Here is a 17,875-nt window from a genome sequence, read left to right as displayed (position 1 = left end):
ATGACATTTAATAAATCGCGCTTAAGTCCTACTCGGATTCCTCACTTGACCGGCAAAGAGCAGCAGACTCGTCGACTTCTCCACGATCATGTATTGGAATGGTCTATCCAGTTGGAATTTTGGTGGTGATGCTTTGTTGGACAGCACAGCCGAGGTTACAGCTGCGGCCGCGGTGCCCTGTTCATCTACAATGATCTTGGTGGCATGCACACAGTATGAGGTGTACAAACCTTCGGCCATACGACTAAGATTGGAGTCCTTTTGATCAAACACATCACGAATGCCCATCTGAAATATGTAACAAGCATTTAGTGAACATGTATATGGAGTGTCATGTATGCCACGCACCTCTGTGAGAATTTGCTTCAAGTTGAAGTCTGTTTGCGTTGTAAACTTGGGCAGCAGCACCTCCACCTCGTTGTCTTCGCTAGCCTCCCGTCTAAACTTGGCAATGCGCTGCAGAATCGGTGCCAGACCCAGATTCTTTAGATTGGCAGAGATGTCGCTTAACTTGAAGCCACGCTTCGGGAGCACAACAATCATGGACAGACGATCCTGTGTACCATATGGCAGCTCAAGCACATAACCATCCAGGCCTTGAATGTTGGTCACATATGCGAAATTGCCCTCCTGCACCATCATTGGCACCTGGCCGAGAACACCGCCGCTCTCATCATAGAAGTTTTCTACACGCGTGCGCGACTCATTGAAGGGGAACTGTAGAGAGAAATTGAATGTTAGGCATTGGCCATCACAATAGCTGATGCGTTTTGTTTCACCTTCCATTGGCCCTTGAAGAAGAGCGTCGACATCATAAACATCTTGGCGCCATAGATCTGCTGCGGCAACACTGTATAGGGGATGAGGCCACGAGTCGTGCGATTGGCTGCATCATTGATGAGTTGAACCGTTTCACGGGCATAGAAATCCACCTCCTCGGGCTGTACGCCATAGTTCTGCACGACATCGCGATAGCTACTCTTCACCGGCGAACTTGTATCCACGTAAAGCACTTGCAGCGATGCAACCTCAATGGTGGTGGTCTTCACACTGTTAAAGAAGGACATGTTAAACTATCCATTTGGATTATATATTTCAAATTCACTTACTTCAAGTAAGAACTCCACACACGGTAGACAGAACGCAGTTCCTCAGGACTCACATTGATACGCAATCCCTGACGCAGTTGTTCATAAGTTCGACCGTCGGCTGCCTCGAACAGCAAGATAAGCAGCGACCACACCGAGAATGGCGATATCATAAAGTCCCTGTTCGCCTGTTCGACGACCACAGCGATGCGATTCAGCAAATCCAATCCAAATTCCTGTGCTCCTTGAGCAATACTCCGCAGCGTATCATCGTTAAAGCTGTTACGCAGCGACTGCATAGGATCGTTGCTCTTACTGAATGCGGTCTGTGGCGTCAATGCCTCGAGAGGACTGCCAACTGAGAGCAGAGGGGCTTGTTGATGGGTCAAGCAGAGCATTGCCAGCAACAGCGAGCCACCAAATAGGAAAGACATATTGGCTGAAATGATAAAAATTATCGATGATTACTGCAAGCATTGAGGTCTTATAACTAGCCCATGTAGGATTAATAGTATAAATTTAAATCCCACAGATATCTTATTTAAAAATCCTATTCACATTCTGATTGTTTAACCAATAATTTTATCCGAACTGGAATGAATCACTCATATGTGTGTATGAAAAGTTTTCTTTGTGACGTTTTAAGATCGTGTCTCATTGTTTTTTATTTTCTTTATATGTATTTTGAAATCGAATTTATTGAGGAAGGCAATTTCGTTTAGTTCCACAAGAGCTGTGCTAATCTATCTTTTAGATGCTTACATATTATTATTCAAAACAACTAGATGCACCTTATCAGACAAAACTACGACTAAAGATAGCGTGAAATTCGTAGGGTTATAGCTCAGATTAATTTTCTAAATTCTGAAGTTCAGGAATAACCGTTACAATTACATATACATTAGCTATAACAAATCAATTCGCAGAAAATGAACAGATAATCTTAAGTTAACAAATAATTGGGTTTTTTTTGTGTTTACCTGATATACGCATTTTGCGGTTTTTTTTTCACTGGGATTGAGTAGCCGCTTGAATTCTACAAAAAGAAAGATTTGTTATTTTTTGAGATTTGTGTAAATTATCATAATATGATAATAATTGCAAATAATGTGCAGAAAAGAGAACGTAATATTTATATATTGGATTTTTCTTTTGATTGGGGTTTTTGTGATGTTTTGAATTTAAAGTAGGCACTGACGTCGCACATATGATTGTTGTTGTTGATTTTGTCGATTTGTTGATTAATCCAAAAACCGGAATGCAATGAAATTCACAGCGATATACATATATACAGAGTATAATGTACAGAGACTTGCATGTGTATATTTATTTAATTATGAATATATCAAGTGTATATGGTATTTGCGATACTTGGCTGGGTTTTCCGTTTGTTTATATAACGCTATTTATGTGATTATTTGCTTCGATTTGATACTAAAGCTGATGGGATGCGTGTGGTAAAGCTTTTTTTTATTATTATTACTTCAGTGTTGAGGAGTCAAGAGCCAAGCCGTGCTTAACTCGCGGAGAACGACGGAGCAACTGGCATTGGCCTTAGACCAGACACAGGCACATGCTGATAAATACACTCACTCACACACACACACACAAACGCGCGAGCTCAAGCTCAGACTCACGCTCACACGCATACACAAGATTATCAAACTGTGTACTTTTATAACAAAAGAGGTACATTTGTAAGGTATTTGTACATTCTATGTGTAGAAAAATGGTGCACTTTCTGTATATTGGGTACACTTTGGTAGCAGAATAGTACATTTATGTCAATATATTGGTACACAAAACATGCATGCAAGTGTAATCCATACAAGAGCGAGAAAGAGAGCGGGAGAGAAATGTTGCGTGAGAACAAAGCTCTGTTGTCATTTGAGATGTGAACCTAGATTAGCAGCTAGTAATTACCAACTACGTACTATATAGTTGATAAACTTCAGTTGTGACGCTTCTGCCACTAGTCAATGCAAACTTGAATGAAATTAAAAACCAGTTTACGTTTATCAATAAAAAACAGCTGCATATCCTGATCACTTAGTCACGCTGCATTGTTGCTCCACAACGAGGTAATCCATTAAGTATAAATAATATATAATAAATAAATTGAGCATGTCTATTCGATTTGAATTAGAGCGATAAATTTCTATTCTATTCTTACAACTATGTAATTAAAGATTTCTGCTCATTACTGAATCTGATATAAACTCTAGTTTGCTGTGGGAAATTTCAATTAACAACTAAACACTAAAAATATTTGCTAGAATGTTGTGAAATATTGCTTTGCAATAATTAGTCAATTATAAATACAATTAATAACCGCAAAGTACATATCAGAAATGAATGATGATAATTTAAAAATAAAAATGTAGAATGTAGCTTATAATACTTTAGATTTCAAAGACTTTTCTAAAATTTGTTTGCAATCAAAAATTAAGTATACGCAAATAATTGAAATGAAAGTAAATTCATTTTGGAAGTTCGCTGATTAGAGGCGAATAAAGTATTCATATATTATCTTTATTTAGGTGCTTATATCATAAACAAATATGTATTTGCAATCGTTGGTACATACATACATAGATGTTCTAAGCATATTTTATATGGAATTCTGGCAGGATTGGGCCACTTTTTCATATTTATATAGCAGCCATAATAACAATGCGAAAGAATCAAGTTTTTATTCGTGTTTTATTTTTTAAAAAGCACTTTTACTTTCCAATCTTTCGTCAATTACTTTTGTATTTATAACATTGTGTAATGGGCTTTATATATCGATAGTAAGTATGCTATTTTTGCAATTAAGAACAACTGCAATTAGATAATCCATATACCAGAAGTGTTAAATATTTAATACAAACTATTTTATTTATTAAACGATCTTTTGAATCTCTACTACACACCGAAACATTTTAAAATTTGTATTATTTTTTTTATTTAAATATACTTTTGGATTAACCCAATATTGATATTTTCTGAGATGGAATTTTCAAATATTTCAACTGCGACCCTCAAAATATGCTAAGGAATTTACTTGGTTAATTGTTTGTGTAATTTAAATATGTTTTTTACTTTTTTGCCTTTAAATATTCATATGTTTTTACTAACAATCTTTCGTAATTTTGAGTTTTCTTTATCTTGTTATTGAATTTGAGATTCAATAACTACATACGATTCAAATATTTCCGTTTTTATTCGATACTTTAATCATGTATTTGTTTTTGAAGATTTACATAATGCGTCTTTTCTTTGATTAGGTGCAATCGTTGAGTTTTTCAGTTATTTTGTTAATCATAGAAATGCGAAATTCAGATCTCTACTCGCTGTCAATTGACAATTTGGCTAAGGTTTTAAGAAAAAACTTAACAAAAAACAAACAAATCTCATAATGTAATTAATTTGTGTTGCAAATTATTTAACGATTCTTGCATTGTAAGTTATTTATGTTTGTTAGAGTAACATATTACAAAACAAAATCATATAAACACTATAACATTTTAATAACAATTCCAATATTGCTAGTTTAATTGCAGTTTGGGGGCAAAGTGAGAGGTCAAAATATCTTCGATTTCAGTTTCAAAAATGGTGCTGAGCATATTGAGTGTTTAATTATGTTACGTTAAAATAGTTGTTAGTATGTTGAATTAAAGTGCTCTTCACTTGACTTTCGTTATTGAGTTTATGTGGTTTTCATATATGTAGATATATTTAATAATTATTTATATATAGATTGTTTTTTTTTTTTTGTTTTTTTTTTTGTAACTGAAAAAAGCATTTAATTAGTTATATAGGTATGTATTTATATGCGTTTATAGAGTGTTTAAATTGTTTATCGCAAGTCTGGATCCTCATCGGCGGCCTTTTTAATTCGTAGCAAGATAGTTGTGTACCACTGATCCAAGCGTGAGATGCTATCATAATCCTTAACTGCCTCTGTGAAGCCTTCGATGTTCTGCTCCTCAAGATGCTCGCACAACACCTGAAAGAAGAGGCAATGTGTTAGTGCATATAAATGGTCTATTTACTTTTTAAGTAGTTTACCTTGATTAGCTTGAACTCTCGGGAATCCTGGAATGCTGGATATTGTTGCGCATACTTCTCAATGGCGTGCTGCGCATTCAACAAATCCACACTCAGATGACAGAGAGCAGCGCGGAAGAAGTACTCCTTGGCGCTGTACTTGAGCAGCGAACTCTCCAGGGAGGAGGCAGCCACCTGCTCGTATATGGATATTGCTTTCTCATAATCCTCCAGCTGGGCAGCGTATTGAGCAACCTTCAACATGCACTTGTTGGCCGAGCTAACAGACTCTTCACCCTTGAAATAGTCAGCTGCCTGTTCATAGTGCTGAATTGACATGGCCTAAAAATACATCGGTAATCAACGTTGTATCATTTTTAAATAATGCGGCTTTCTAACCAGTGTGCTGGGCTCGCTCTCGTACATTTCCGCAATGCTTTGATGATGCTTGGCAGCCATGGTAAAGCGTCCCATATCGGTGTAGATATCAATGGACTTCATCAAACAGTTGACGGCGCTCTCAACATCCACCTTTTTGTAACAGTTTGAGGCATCCACGTAGCAGGTGCCAGCATCATGGCGACTGCCAGCGCGTGCATGGAGCGTGGCTGCCTCACAGAAGCACTCGCCTGCTTTGGTCCAGTTCTTGGACATCTTGAACATGTTTCCAGCCCGCTGGTAGCACTCGATGGCATCTTCGATCTTGTTCGAACCACTGCAGTGTTATAAAATGCAACAAAGTTTATCGATTATTAAGTGTATCGAAGGTGGGGTAGTACGTACGAATGCCTTGCGAATGACTTATCAAAACTACTGAATATTGATTACAAAATTTGGTTACTGATTATTGACTAAACGATTAAATTTGTTGTTAAATTGTTAGGTCCAAACAAGTCAATTACTAACTTATTTATTTATGATAACGAACTATGACATTGTTGTTATTGTAGGTTGAGAAACCAAACCACAAGAAGGGACTACTGACACACGTTCGTTTTAAATATTAAATATCATTTCATCTACAATGGTATACAAACAACAGCAACAACAGAGGGGTCATTGTATAGGGGATGTTACAGCTTTCTCTATAGAGACCACGTAAATAAGAATATGAACTCAGTGCATACATAAGATAATGCGTAGTTGCACACACATACAATGTGTTTTTAATAAAGCCTGCTAACTCAAGTTTTCGAGTACTTCTGTGCAACAACAATAATATTTGCAATAATGAAATTATTACTCACCCAAAAAGTGAGCCTAGAAAACCCTTCTGTTGTGTCAGCTTCTTCTCAGCCTCAGCCATAAGCTGAAGGGCCTTTTGCTCATTGTCGCCCATGTTTGCAAGTTTGGCTTTTTTGTACACTAAGTTGCATTTAGATGCAACAAATTCCAAACGCCTGTAATGACCCTTTAATTGTGTATTCCGCAACTTCTTGTCTTGGACTTTTCAGCAAATAAAATCAATACGAAAATGTGTAATAGTGTGACCAAGTCTACATCTAGTATTAAACCAAATTGCCCATCTACTAACTAAAATACTAAATTGTTAAACATATTAAAATTGTTGTACACGTTGATTTTATTTTATTGACGTGACACACAAAGCATGCTAATTTAAAGTTTACCTATGCAATTAATTTGTTTTACGTGTTATACAAATTGACTTTTAACAGCGTGATCAGTTGTGTGCATTGAATTAACGTATTTCGATAACTCGATTACCCAGTTCGAAAAATACGCTAAATATCGATAAATTACATTGTGCCGTTACTACTTTGAACAGGTTAATTTATTCGCAATAAAATATTACACCAGTCGACAAACATTAAATTGGTATTAGATTACAATCTATATTTATTTCTTTAAAATTTAATTCGTTTAATATTTAGACAAAAACATTTTAACCGATTTATACGTGATCATGCACAGAATTACGAAACTTTATCGATTTAATAATTATTTGGAAATTAAACAAAAAACAATGAGGGTAAAATTTAACTTAAACATTGAACAGGATTGAGATTGAACAGCAACTAAGATTTAGGTAAAAAGACGTGAGCATGATGATGTTGCCTGGTAGATTGGTGGTTCATAAATGCGCTTAAACTAATCATAAACATAAAAATAATGAAGTCAGCCTGCTGCTGTGCACATAGCGAATTAATAATGCTCAAACAAACATCTTCTCGAGCATTTTTCGTAGTTTCTCATGAGCATAGCGTATTTTTTGATACAAATCCTTGGAGACGCCGCTCTGGGCAATAGTGGAGAAGCGGTATGTGCGGAAGTTCTTCTCATGATCCATGTAGGTGATGGCGCTCATGCGTGGACACAAAATGATCTTCATGTGATCCGAGAAATTAAGCTAAATTGCAAAAAATATATCGTGATTAGCTTATTGATATAAATTACAAACGGGATCAAATTACCTGAACGGAACCATTGGTTAAATGCATGACAACGGCGCACGTTGTGCGGAACCAGGAATGAAGATGTGGCATACGCGAGATTTGATCGCTCTCAACTGTCACGTTATTGGCACCAGCCTTGACCAAATGCTCGGTCATATAACGCTTAAAGTACGATAGTAATTTCATTTTCTTATCGAGCGTCTTACAGTAATCTGTTGTGGTCATATAAGTCTCTTTGCCCTCCTTGTCGATAAAATGCACGTTGATTTGATTGGGCAGCAGTATAAGTTTTGTAGTATCATTAAACATGACGCCAATGCCCTCATCGCATAGCTGATAGCCAAAACCATACTTATCGCTGTAGTCCACCCACTTGGATATCCAAAACAGTGGCTGAGCCGCTGGATCAGTATTCTCATCGCCCAAATTGCCTTGCAATAAACGTGGCTGTAAAAAAATAAAAAAGATTATAATGCCTAGGATCATACAAGTTTAGAAGTCTTTCAGAAGACTAACCTTGTTGTTGATAAGCGTGGTGAGCTGTTGATGCAAGCTCTCGATGTCGCTGCGATAGTCCTCGTTGTGCCTACACATTTGTGCCGAAGCTGTGATGGCGTCGTGCAAGTTATTTTTAAGGAATGTAGACTCCAAGCGCGTATCATCGCGTAGACCATTCATCTCTGTCAACGGCTTGCGTTGAGCGGGATCTTCAAGCACATCGTTGATGCCAATGCGCGGCGCCATCGTCAGACACGAACTGGGCAAGAACATTGGCACCTGCGACGACTTAAGGAACTCAAAAGTCAACAGTTGACCAATAGTGGGTCGACTCTCTGGATTTGGTTGCAACATGGCGATGACCATGTCAGCGGCAGGTTTACGCAAATAACTTGGCACACGATATTCGCACTTTTTGATCTTCGAATATGTGTCCTTCAGTGTTTTTGTCTCAAATGGAGGCTGACCCACCAGCAACGTGTACATCACACAGCCAATTGACCAAATGTCAACCTCAAACGAATGGCCCTTTTTCGTGAGGATCTCGGGTGCAATATAATTGGGTGTTCCGCACAGTGTCTTCTTACGTTCGCCCTCAAACTCGATGCGTGTAGCCAAACCAAAGTCACCGATCTTTACGTGCAGCATGTCGTTCAGAAAAAGATTGCCCAGCTTCAGATCACGATGAATGATCCGTTTGTCGTGCAGATACTTAACACCTTGAATGATCTGATAGATGTAATAGCGCGTCTCGAATTCCGTAATACTTTTACGACGCTTGTGCAATTCCATCATCGACTAAATGGGGCAATATTGAAAGGATAACGATTTGCTAATGTGCGAATATGTAAAATACTTACGCGTTTCTTGCACAACTCAAGCACAATGTAAATGTTTTGCACATCCTCGAAATAGCTGTGAAATTTTACAATATTCGGATGATTTAAGCTGCGATGTATTGTGATCTCCTGAGCCGTCTTTTCCTTTTGGTTGTGCTTGATCATCAGCTTCTTGGACACAATTTTGCCGGCAAAGACATCGTCTGTCTCCACATCGATGATCTCGTAACATTTTGCAAAGCCGCCCTATACGCGTAACGAATTTATTCATAAACGAATTAAATACATACGCATAAGTGTATGTGCTTGCAAGTAAGTATATATGTATGTATGTTGTATGTAGGAGGCTGCACATGGTTACATACATATGGGTTTTAGTACGCGCCAAAAGAACCAACTGGTTGCTGTCGCGTCTTTGACAACACTGCCTCTCACACTCACACTCGCACACATATGGCATTCATGCAAACTCACACATATACAAAAACACGCACACAGATGCATGTAGCGCGAAAACAACAACAGGAATAAAATGCGCAAGGAAATGACAAGAGCAAGAGAGGAGACAAGGCTGTCGCTGCAGCTGCAGAAATCTGCGCAGGCGAATCTCAACAGCATCCGTGCTTGATTTATTTAGTGTGTGGAATTAAGAACAATTCTTCTTACCTTGCCAAAGAAGCGCATACGCTTATAAGTCTTGCGAAGATTGGAGTCAAAGAGGCGATCCGGTATATCCGTACTTTTGTCCTCTGGTTTTGCGGCCATTTTTATTAAGGTGGATTTGACTGCTGCACTACAATATTTTCACGTTGCTCAATTAATCTTTGCTCTTTTCTGGCTATCGTTCTGTTTCGACGCTTTTACTAAATTACTTCTTTTGTGCAAGATGTACACTGTGCGCGCCACCAAAATGCAATATTACTATGATTTTATAACAAAATATGTTCCAAGAACAAGACTGAACAAACCGCACACAGCACGAAACACAGGCACAAAGCGGAGAACGCGCCGAAACAGTTTATTTTTTTGAATGCCAGTTTGAGTAGTTCGTCAGCGTCACCAAGCAGACTTGAAATCGAAGTATCGATGCTTTAAAATTTTATCGAGTTTTAATCTCAAAAATCGATACAAAAACTTAAAAACCAGCTGATCTTACTAGGTTATTGGAGTACTATCAATGTTGTAGTTTTCTAATTTTTTATTATTAAGAGTCAATTTTTGTTTTGTTTCCTTGATATTGTCAATATTTAAATTTGATCAATACTTCGACTATTTTTAAAAAGTCGGTAATAAAATACCAGGAAATGCGTTTACTGGATAGTCGATTACTCTATCATGCAACCCTGCATGAGTAGTGCTCAACAATATGTTGAAATTTTAAATCTTATGCAACTATTAACTTTAATGAAACAAAACTTGTGATTTTCATAACTTTTATTTAATTAACTTTTAATGCAATTAATAAGGGGACTTTCGTCATTCATTTTTTAGAAGTAATTACAAACAAATACGAAACAATAATATGGTCACATCTCAGTCTGGCAACACCCAATTCTGAACTTTCTTGGAACTTGTTCCTTTTATAAGTGTAAAATGGGACCGTTGAGATTTGAATTAAAAATTGTATCTCTGGAAGTTTGCTCCACCAGTCGAGCATATAAGTTGAATTTTAAAACACAAACGAATTCTTACTTAATACGTTTATTAAATAGTCTTTAGACTTTTCGAGTTGCCCTTAGTTCCTTCCCTTCTCACACGCTTAAACAAATGTTAATTCATTTACTTTTCTTTTGCTAATTTGTTTTGTTTGACTATGCGATTGATATACTCGTATGCAGTATTGTTTATTATAAATATTTGTTATTATTTTTGTTTTCTCTCTTTCGTAATTGTTGTTATCCATTTTTTTTCGATTATTGCTTTGCTGCTAGCTGCCATCATTGGATAAGTTGTCTGTTGCCCATTTGTTGTTGCTTCAGAAAATGTTTGGCCTTAAAAGTAACACTTTATGTAGTTTTTGCTTTGTTTTGAATGATGTTTACAATTAAATTATTACATTAAATATATTATTTATATATATCAATAGTGTAGTTTCATAGTTGGTTTTGCTTTGCCAGTTTTTTACGCAGTCTCAAGTGCCTTGTGTGTTGCTGTATGGGTGTGTTTGTGTGTGTGGTGTGTTTGATTGTTGTGTGTGAGTTAGCGTGTGTAATGAGAGGACTGTGTGTCTGAGTGTGAGTGTGTGTATCGAACTCTCGCTGGTCTCATTATCATCATCATCATCATCATGGACACTACTGAATTTCTAAAGTTTAACTAGAAGTACACGGTCCAGGAACTCTCAGCTGGATCCTGAACTGACAATGACTAAGCCACGTTGCAAGCGCAACCACTCCACAAACTCATCCAACATAACAGGCCCTGCAATATACAATTAATACAATTACAATTACCGCAAAGAGAATGGTATTATTAAAATTGAAACTTACATGCGCCATCAATATCGTAATTGGATAAATCAATGCAGATGGTGCGCGAGAACTCGAGTATGTTGCACCATTGATCCTTATTGATCACCTTGTACTTGGACTGCTCTAGGAATTGCGCAAATTGTGGATAGAGTGGCCAATGCTTACCCAGCAATAATTGCAGCATCGCCTTGGCCGTCGCAATATCCATGCTCCGTTGATCCGAATCCTGCAAATCCGAAATGCATATTTAAGAAACATTTAGTTGAAATTAAATTTACTCTTTTCGAACCTTGGCAAAATCGTAGGCATATCGATATATGCTCTTAAATGAGTTGGGATCGTTGAGTATGCTGCGCAGATAATCCAGTTTCACAACCATTTTCGCTGTCGTATCACACTCGAGATCTGTGAGACCTTTTAACCATTCCTGTTGACTGAAGAATCCCATCTGGGTGGCGCCCATTTTGTAAGCGAGCACCAGCATCACAATATTCTCCGGTTCCACACCAATATCTTCGCAGAACTTCTCCATACCATCAGGCCCTGAGAAATGGAGAGTATTTAATTAATAAATCGATAGTTACAATATATGTATATAGTCGATGTCTTACCCAGCGTATCTGGCTCATCGGGCGTAGTGTATTCATGGAACCAGGCCAAGCAGCGCTTCTGGCTGAACCCATCTTCCGCTCTGATATGGCGCCTGAAACGAATTAAAGATATATATTTATTTAGGTTTATAGTTAGTTGATACCTTTAATCTTACTTAGCCATAACAAATGTGTGTATTTTTATATAAATTCGATTTAACTACTTGATTTCTATTGCCCAAGCATTCGCCCGTTGTTGACGTGTTTTGCAAAATGTTTTTGTTTTTATTCTTTGCTCAGTTTTCTTCGATGTGCCTCTAAAAATAGCGATAGTAAACTTTCGTCGTCGGGGATGCCAATGCCAAGAGCACAAAACAAATCAACACAACAAAAACAATCGAAAAAGGCCCGATGATAAATGTGAATAGAAGCAGCAAACGCTGAAGATTTGCAATTAAACTTGCAAATAAATGAATGAATTTGATAATTAAGAAAGTCAATCGACAAGCATTATGCTGACAAAATAATATTAAACAAATGTGGCTGTGGCTGAAAGTGAAAGGTTTTTTTTTTCTATTTCCGTGATCTCTCTCTCTGGATTGCGCTATCTTGCTCTCGCACAGCTGCTGATCTATTGATCGACTTGTGACAGCTGAGGCGGAGAGAGAATATTGTATATTCTATATATGTGACTGTGGATGCCAAGTAGGGGAGAGCGATGATGCAGCAAACTGCATGCAAACATCTGAGGGTGATGTGGATTCTAAGTGTGATGACACAGTACTTATTCTAGAATCTACTCCTAATAGATTAGATATTTATGAAGTACATTGAAAGTAATAACCATTTTTATTTCATGTATTTGTCAAATAAAGGAGAAGTAATCGATCTCATATTGTTGTTATTAAGAGTTTTACATTCATAAGCTAATATTTTATATGCAATAAAATTCCATCACATTTTTATTTATTTACGAAACAATAATATTAAATACTTTGTAAGTTTTTTTAATTTACTTTAGTTTTAAAAGTTAACTGAAGGAATTCTTAATATTCAACATTTCCATATACCTAAAATGTATATTCTTCAAAACTATTTAGCATTAACTAAAGTTTTAAAATTTATTTCATTATTTCGATAACAAATTTTATATTTTCTTTTAAAAACCTTTAATTTAAATTAACATAAGCTTTAAATATTTCCACTTTCTAACAACTCAAAAAAATAATTTCAAAAAGCTTTTCTGGGAGTGGAGGAATATTTATGTCCCCCACTGTGCAGACATTAAAAAATAGTCGCATTTTTGGAAGAGAACTTGAGCGACTGCGCCCTAAATTGTCAACTGAAAGCGAGAGTTGAATTTGTAGCAAAGTCGAGAGCCGAGTCGAGAGCCGAAATAAAACGAACCGAGAGGATACGTCAAGGAAGGACATACTGCGATAGGGCACAGTTGTGCGCAGGACTCAAAGCGAGACACACGTCGTTGTTGGCCAATTTGGGACGAAGGGATTACGCTACGTCAAAATTCACCCAAGAAGACAGCATTGAATTTTGTAATCAATTCAAATAATGAAAATGTTGCAAATATTTGGTAAAAAATTGACAAATGGATTTGATTGTAAAGTAATTGGTTGCCTGTTGCTCGCATTATTCGGTAAGTGCCCCCAAAACCAACATAAAAGAGCCAAAAGGAATGCCAGCGACAGGGGAAAAGGGCGGGGGTAAAAAATCAATAGTCGCCTCCTGACACAGTGACTCGAAATAACATAGCCGAATGCTGAAACTGAAATTGTGCAATTGCGTGCTGTGCGCATACATTTGGCACGCATTTTATTTCAATTTTTTTTTGTCTACAGTGGCCAGCGCTCAAGGACTGAAGCTGCCCGCGTTTACAACCAAAACTCCGAGAGTGTCCAAATACACGACCAAATCGCCATCAGTAAGTGCCTTGCTCTCCCCTTTTTTCTCCCTTCACGCTATGACTTCATTGTGTTTTTCCCCATAGGCTTCGTCGCAAAATCACGATGCGATCACATCGCTGTATCGCTTGAATGCCACCAATGGCATCACCTGTATTTTGATGCAGGTGGATGGCTTGATTAGTGTGCGATATCGCAACAAGCTAAACGAGGATGTCGAGGGCGATTTGTATATGCCAGATCATCCGGTGCTCAGTGGCGAGTGTGTCGAGTCCAATTTGGAGATAATGACCATGGAGTTCAAGGGTTTCAAGCTGTCCATGACATTTAAAAAGGTAGCGAAATATTGATTTTGACCAACCTCCCCCAACCACCACAAAAATAAGGTCAAAGGTTAATTCAAAGTTCACTTTCAAACGCAGTCATCGGGCGGCGAGGGCTGGTACATCAATCTCTTCGAGTTGAGCTACTCATCATCGAATCCGCTCTTCGAGCATCCCGATCGTCCCAATCTGAATGTCAAACTTACTTCGCCCGCCCACACGCCCATGTATTTCCCCACACCGGTGGGCAAGTCCTATGTCTGCGATAAGGAACAAACTGTCATCCTCTATGCTCCACACGATTCAGGCGACCAGTCGGGGCACATTGCACGCATCTATTTGCGCGACTTGCACATGCAGAGCTTCATGTTCAAAGATAGCGGCAAGTGGGGACCATCGTTCCATTGTAGTGCCACTGGATCCTATCGCGATGAGACGGCTCCACTCGCTGTTGGCACTGCGTTGGCCATTGCAGTGCTCCTGACCATTTCCGGCTATGGTGGCTGGCGGTAAGTTAACTCTGCGGAAGCGCAGCCAACTTAACAATGCGTGACGTTGCCAGATAATTGTTAATGGGAGTTTTCCTACTTTACTTGCAGATATTTCAAAGTCAAGAAGGTGCAATACGGTTCAATGGAGTAAAAGATTGGAAATTGGGAAAAAAAACTTTCTGCCGCATTTCTGTTCAACTAGAGTCAAGTCTCTGTACCGTTATTTGTTGCATATCAGTATTCTCGTATTTGAAAAACAACCAAACAAACCAAACCAAAAACTAAAACAAAATGTAAAAGAATTATTGTAATCATGTTTCGAAACCTAGACGAAAGTTTTGTGAGGCATCGTCCAGTACGAAATATTTAATGTTATATTATAAATGAAGCGATACATATATGAGAATTGCAAAATGTCTTCCATATAGTTAATATTATAAAAATACTAACTAATATACATATTACAAATTGATATGTATATGAACATAAATATATATATTATAGAAATATATATATATTATTATATACATACGACTATATATATTTACACAGTTAACCAACAAATTATTACTGAATAATTTGCTGTGTTTATTAGAGGTACACCTAATAGTTTAATATATTTAATTGAATGATTGACTTTTGAAATAGTTTCAAAAGCAAAACATATAAAAATCTCTTTTTTTTTTTTCTTGTTCCTCTAATAAATGCAGGCATATCTAGTTTAAATAATCTGGCAACTTTCATATCGAATTCAAGTGTTAGTTTTTAAGTTTCGTAAAAAATATATATTTCTATTATTATCTCAATTGAGCGCATACTACACATTTAATCATTTCAATTTATCTGCACCTCTTTTTAATTTAAGAACACACTAACATTCAAGCCAAGTTAATAAATCAATTCCAAATATAAATGTATATTTAAACGGATTTTTAAATTGATTGGGTTAAAATATAAACTTAGAAAGATCTGACATGAAATTGAATCATAATTGGTAAAAGGTGCCAAATAAAGTCTGACTTTATTTGAACATTATAATTTAATTTATTCGAGTCACTTCTACTTTGCTTAAACTAGAAAGAGTGCTAGTATAACTATATGCTCAATTATAATTATAATTTGCCTTGATTTTACCACAATCTATTTGAATGCAGTGCTATTTCGAGTACTCTACTATACATATATCATCGTCTATGATGCAATGGGTTTATAATATTGCATGGTCATCGGAAACACAATTGAGATGTTTCATTCGGATAAGATTAGAACAAGTGAAGAGAAGGGTCGGAAATTGAAGCGTAAGATATGGCTAAGCAATTAAAATGCTTGGAACATTGGCAGAATTCGAAAATCATACGATATTTTTAAGATATATCTGACCCAGTGATTCAGTATGCATAGATGTGTCCTATCTTAGTTTATGAAATTTCGAGTCTTTTGCAGCAAAACCACCTTAAATGTTAGGGAAAATGCTTAATTGACTGCTGAATCATAGGCAGCTTAAACTTTCATTAAAAATTTACGCATTGCAAAGGTGAATCATACAATACCTTTTATGGGGGGTCATGTAAATTGTGAACCACATTATAAATAGATACTTCTGGCACTACGAAATACGATGCACCATATGTTAAATCTCTATAGGCCAGATCTATGTGTATGCTGTTACACTCACCTGCTGGTTTGTTGTGTTGAAATGCTTGTGTAGCTGGTGCGTGCTCGTTTTGATTGACCATCCATATTGTCACCGATTTCTGGAGCTCGACGTTTACCCCGTGGCATGACTTGTGTGATCTGATTGCGAAAAGGTTTGGCCCTGTTTTATCCAAAACGTGAAGGCGAGTTAAATGCTTTGGCTATTTTATTGATGTGATTATTACACGAATTTTCCAGCTACAAAATGTATGGAGACATTGTAATTATAATTGAATTAATTGTAGTTCAGTTTGAGTAATTATACTTACCACTGCAACTCAGCGCAGAACAGTCATTGAAACATCATCATTATATTACAAAAAAAAAACATTAACTGTAAAAACAAAATAAATTTGATTAATTTAACAATGTTACACGCTTCGACTACTCTGTATAAAGTCAATCAAAATTCTCAACAAATATTCAACATGATCGAGTTTAGATCAATTTCCATTCTATTGTAAAAGGATTCTCCATGTTAAACGCACTGGCAGAAGCGCCCCCTAGCGTCCGGCAGCAACTCCAGTCTTCTCCTAACCCCTCAAATGATTTTTCCAACAGCTCAGAAATTACACGGGATGCACACAGGACACCCAAGATACTCACGCACACACACACACTCACAAGCGCATACTACACTTTTGTACACCACCACCACACTTTCACACACACTCACAAAGCTTTTAATGCAACTGTATGCATATTATTAATTTTACTACTATACAAATGTTTGCATTTGCAACTAAATGCAATCATTCTATGTTATATTTGGCCACTTCACTTTTTGTACGTGTATTGCGTTGCATTTATGTTTTTATATAGTTTGAAAACACCGGCTTCGTAGTTGTCGTCGTCGTATAGGGCAAGAATTGTTGGGCTTGGAATTGGTATCGGTATCGTTGTAGTACGCTTCCCCGTCGACGACACAACCACAGCCAAGCAGCAGCTGATATGACGGCAGCAGACGGCAAGCAGCCTGCGCGTGCTCGATTTTTTACGTCGCCAAATGCCGAAGTTGCTTAACTTGCACAATGTTCAACATACTCTCAATTGATTCGCCAACGATGGTCAATGATTTTACACATGCAATACATGCAATGCTTTTAAATATTTACCATTTATGTTATTAAAACAATTTATTAATCCACAGGACAGGTCTTGGTCAGCGTGACCAAAGATGAATTTTAAAATATACTCATTGGCTTCACCATATATACCACTTTTGTAATAACTCACTTGTGGTGGTAAAAACGCGCAACTTTTTAAACGGCTTTTGGGTCTCTCAGGCTTGATTTATAAGATAAGAGGTTTATTTTTTGCAGCAATTTCAATTTTTTCAATCTTACTAAATAAAATTGAGTGATACGTATATTTCATGCGAAGATGAAATATAATTTCTGTTCACAGCCAGTTGAGCCGTAGAATATACCAAAACTCAGTTGACGATGCTGCGATGTTTTTAGTTCAATTCTATAAAATACTATAATATCAGCGTTGTTTGTTTTACGTTGCCAA

General features: G+C 37.1%; 5 protein-coding genes across 8 annotated transcripts; 1 reads left to right on the top strand and 4 right to left on the bottom strand.

The window, feature by feature from the left end:
- Positions 1-21: 21 nt before the first annotated feature.
- Positions 22-2,636, bottom strand: LOC117571273 (serine protease inhibitor 77Ba). Of its 2 annotated transcripts, none has more exons than XM_034253335.2 (6): positions 2,572-2,636; positions 2,069-2,124; positions 1,110-1,527; positions 780-1,050; positions 349-717; positions 22-288 (listed from the first exon to the last, which is right to left on the bottom strand). In XM_034253335.2, exons 2-6 carry the CDS (start codon positions 2,079-2,081, stop codon positions 22-24), a joined length of 1,338 nt encoding a protein of 445 aa, XP_034109226.1. In that variant the 5' UTR covers positions 2,082-2,124; positions 2,572-2,636. The 2 variants fall into 2 exon arrangements, with proteins under 2 accessions (XP_034109226.1, XP_051861314.1); XM_052005354.1 differs by lacking the exon at positions 2,572-2,636 and adding an exon at positions 2,287-2,305.
- A 1,136-nt stretch (positions 2,637-3,772) lies between these two features.
- LOC117571275 (alpha-soluble NSF attachment protein) lies at positions 3,773-6,650 on the bottom strand. The gene is made up of 4 exons (XM_034253339.2): positions 6,368-6,650; positions 5,520-5,835; positions 5,142-5,462; positions 3,773-5,079 (listed from the first exon to the last, which is right to left on the bottom strand). The coding sequence occupies exons 1-4, from the start codon at positions 6,457-6,459 to the stop codon at positions 4,930-4,932; spliced, it is 879 nt and encodes a 292-aa protein (XP_034109230.1). The 5' UTR covers positions 6,460-6,650; the 3' UTR covers positions 3,773-4,929.
- Positions 6,651-7,042: 392 nt separating this feature from the next.
- On the bottom strand, positions 7,043-9,917 carry LOC117571269 (serine/threonine-protein kinase polo). The gene is made up of 5 exons (XM_034253332.2): positions 9,538-9,917; positions 8,893-9,117; positions 8,051-8,830; positions 7,553-7,981; positions 7,043-7,488 (listed from the first exon to the last, which is right to left on the bottom strand). Exons 1-5 carry the CDS (start codon positions 9,634-9,636, stop codon positions 7,294-7,296), a joined length of 1,728 nt encoding a protein of 575 aa, XP_034109223.1. The 5' UTR covers positions 9,637-9,917; the 3' UTR covers positions 7,043-7,293.
- A 779-nt stretch (positions 9,918-10,696) lies between these two features.
- Positions 10,697-17,562, bottom strand: LOC117569722 (DCN1-like protein 4). 3 transcript variants are annotated; one of them, XM_034250988.2, is made up of 7 exons: positions 17,476-17,562; positions 16,630-16,694; positions 16,341-16,558; positions 11,954-12,045; positions 11,632-11,885; positions 11,361-11,568; positions 10,697-11,292 (listed from the first exon to the last, which is right to left on the bottom strand). In XM_034250988.2, the coding sequence occupies exons 3-7, from the start codon at positions 16,445-16,447 to the stop codon at positions 11,213-11,215; spliced, it is 741 nt and encodes a 246-aa protein (XP_034106879.1). In that variant the 5' UTR covers positions 16,448-16,558; positions 16,630-16,694; positions 17,476-17,562; the 3' UTR covers positions 10,697-11,212. The 3 variants fall into 3 exon arrangements, with proteins under 3 accessions (XP_034106879.1, XP_051861315.1, XP_034106880.1); XM_052005355.1 differs by lacking the exon at positions 17,476-17,562 and having other exon boundaries at positions 16,630-16,712; XM_034250989.2 differs by lacking the exons at positions 16,341-16,558; positions 16,630-16,694; positions 17,476-17,562 and adding an exon at positions 12,109-12,203.
- LOC117569721 (lysosome-associated membrane glycoprotein 5) lies at positions 13,216-15,108 on the top strand. Its single transcript, XM_034250987.2, has 5 exons — positions 13,216-13,586; positions 13,789-13,871; positions 13,938-14,186; positions 14,274-14,683; positions 14,774-15,108. The coding sequence occupies exons 1-5, from the start codon at positions 13,502-13,504 to the stop codon at positions 14,814-14,816; spliced, it is 870 nt and encodes a 289-aa protein (XP_034106878.1). The 5' UTR covers positions 13,216-13,501; the 3' UTR covers positions 14,817-15,108.
- Positions 17,563-17,875: the final 313 nt, after the last annotated feature.

Source organism: Drosophila albomicans, chromosome 3 (genome assembly GCF_009650485.2).
Source record: "Drosophila albomicans strain 15112-1751.03 chromosome 3, ASM965048v2, whole genome shotgun sequence".
In the NCBI taxonomy this organism is placed as follows: Eukaryota; Metazoa; Arthropoda; class Insecta; order Diptera; family Drosophilidae; genus Drosophila; species Drosophila albomicans.
This window is presented reverse-complemented; position numbering and strand designations above follow the sequence as displayed.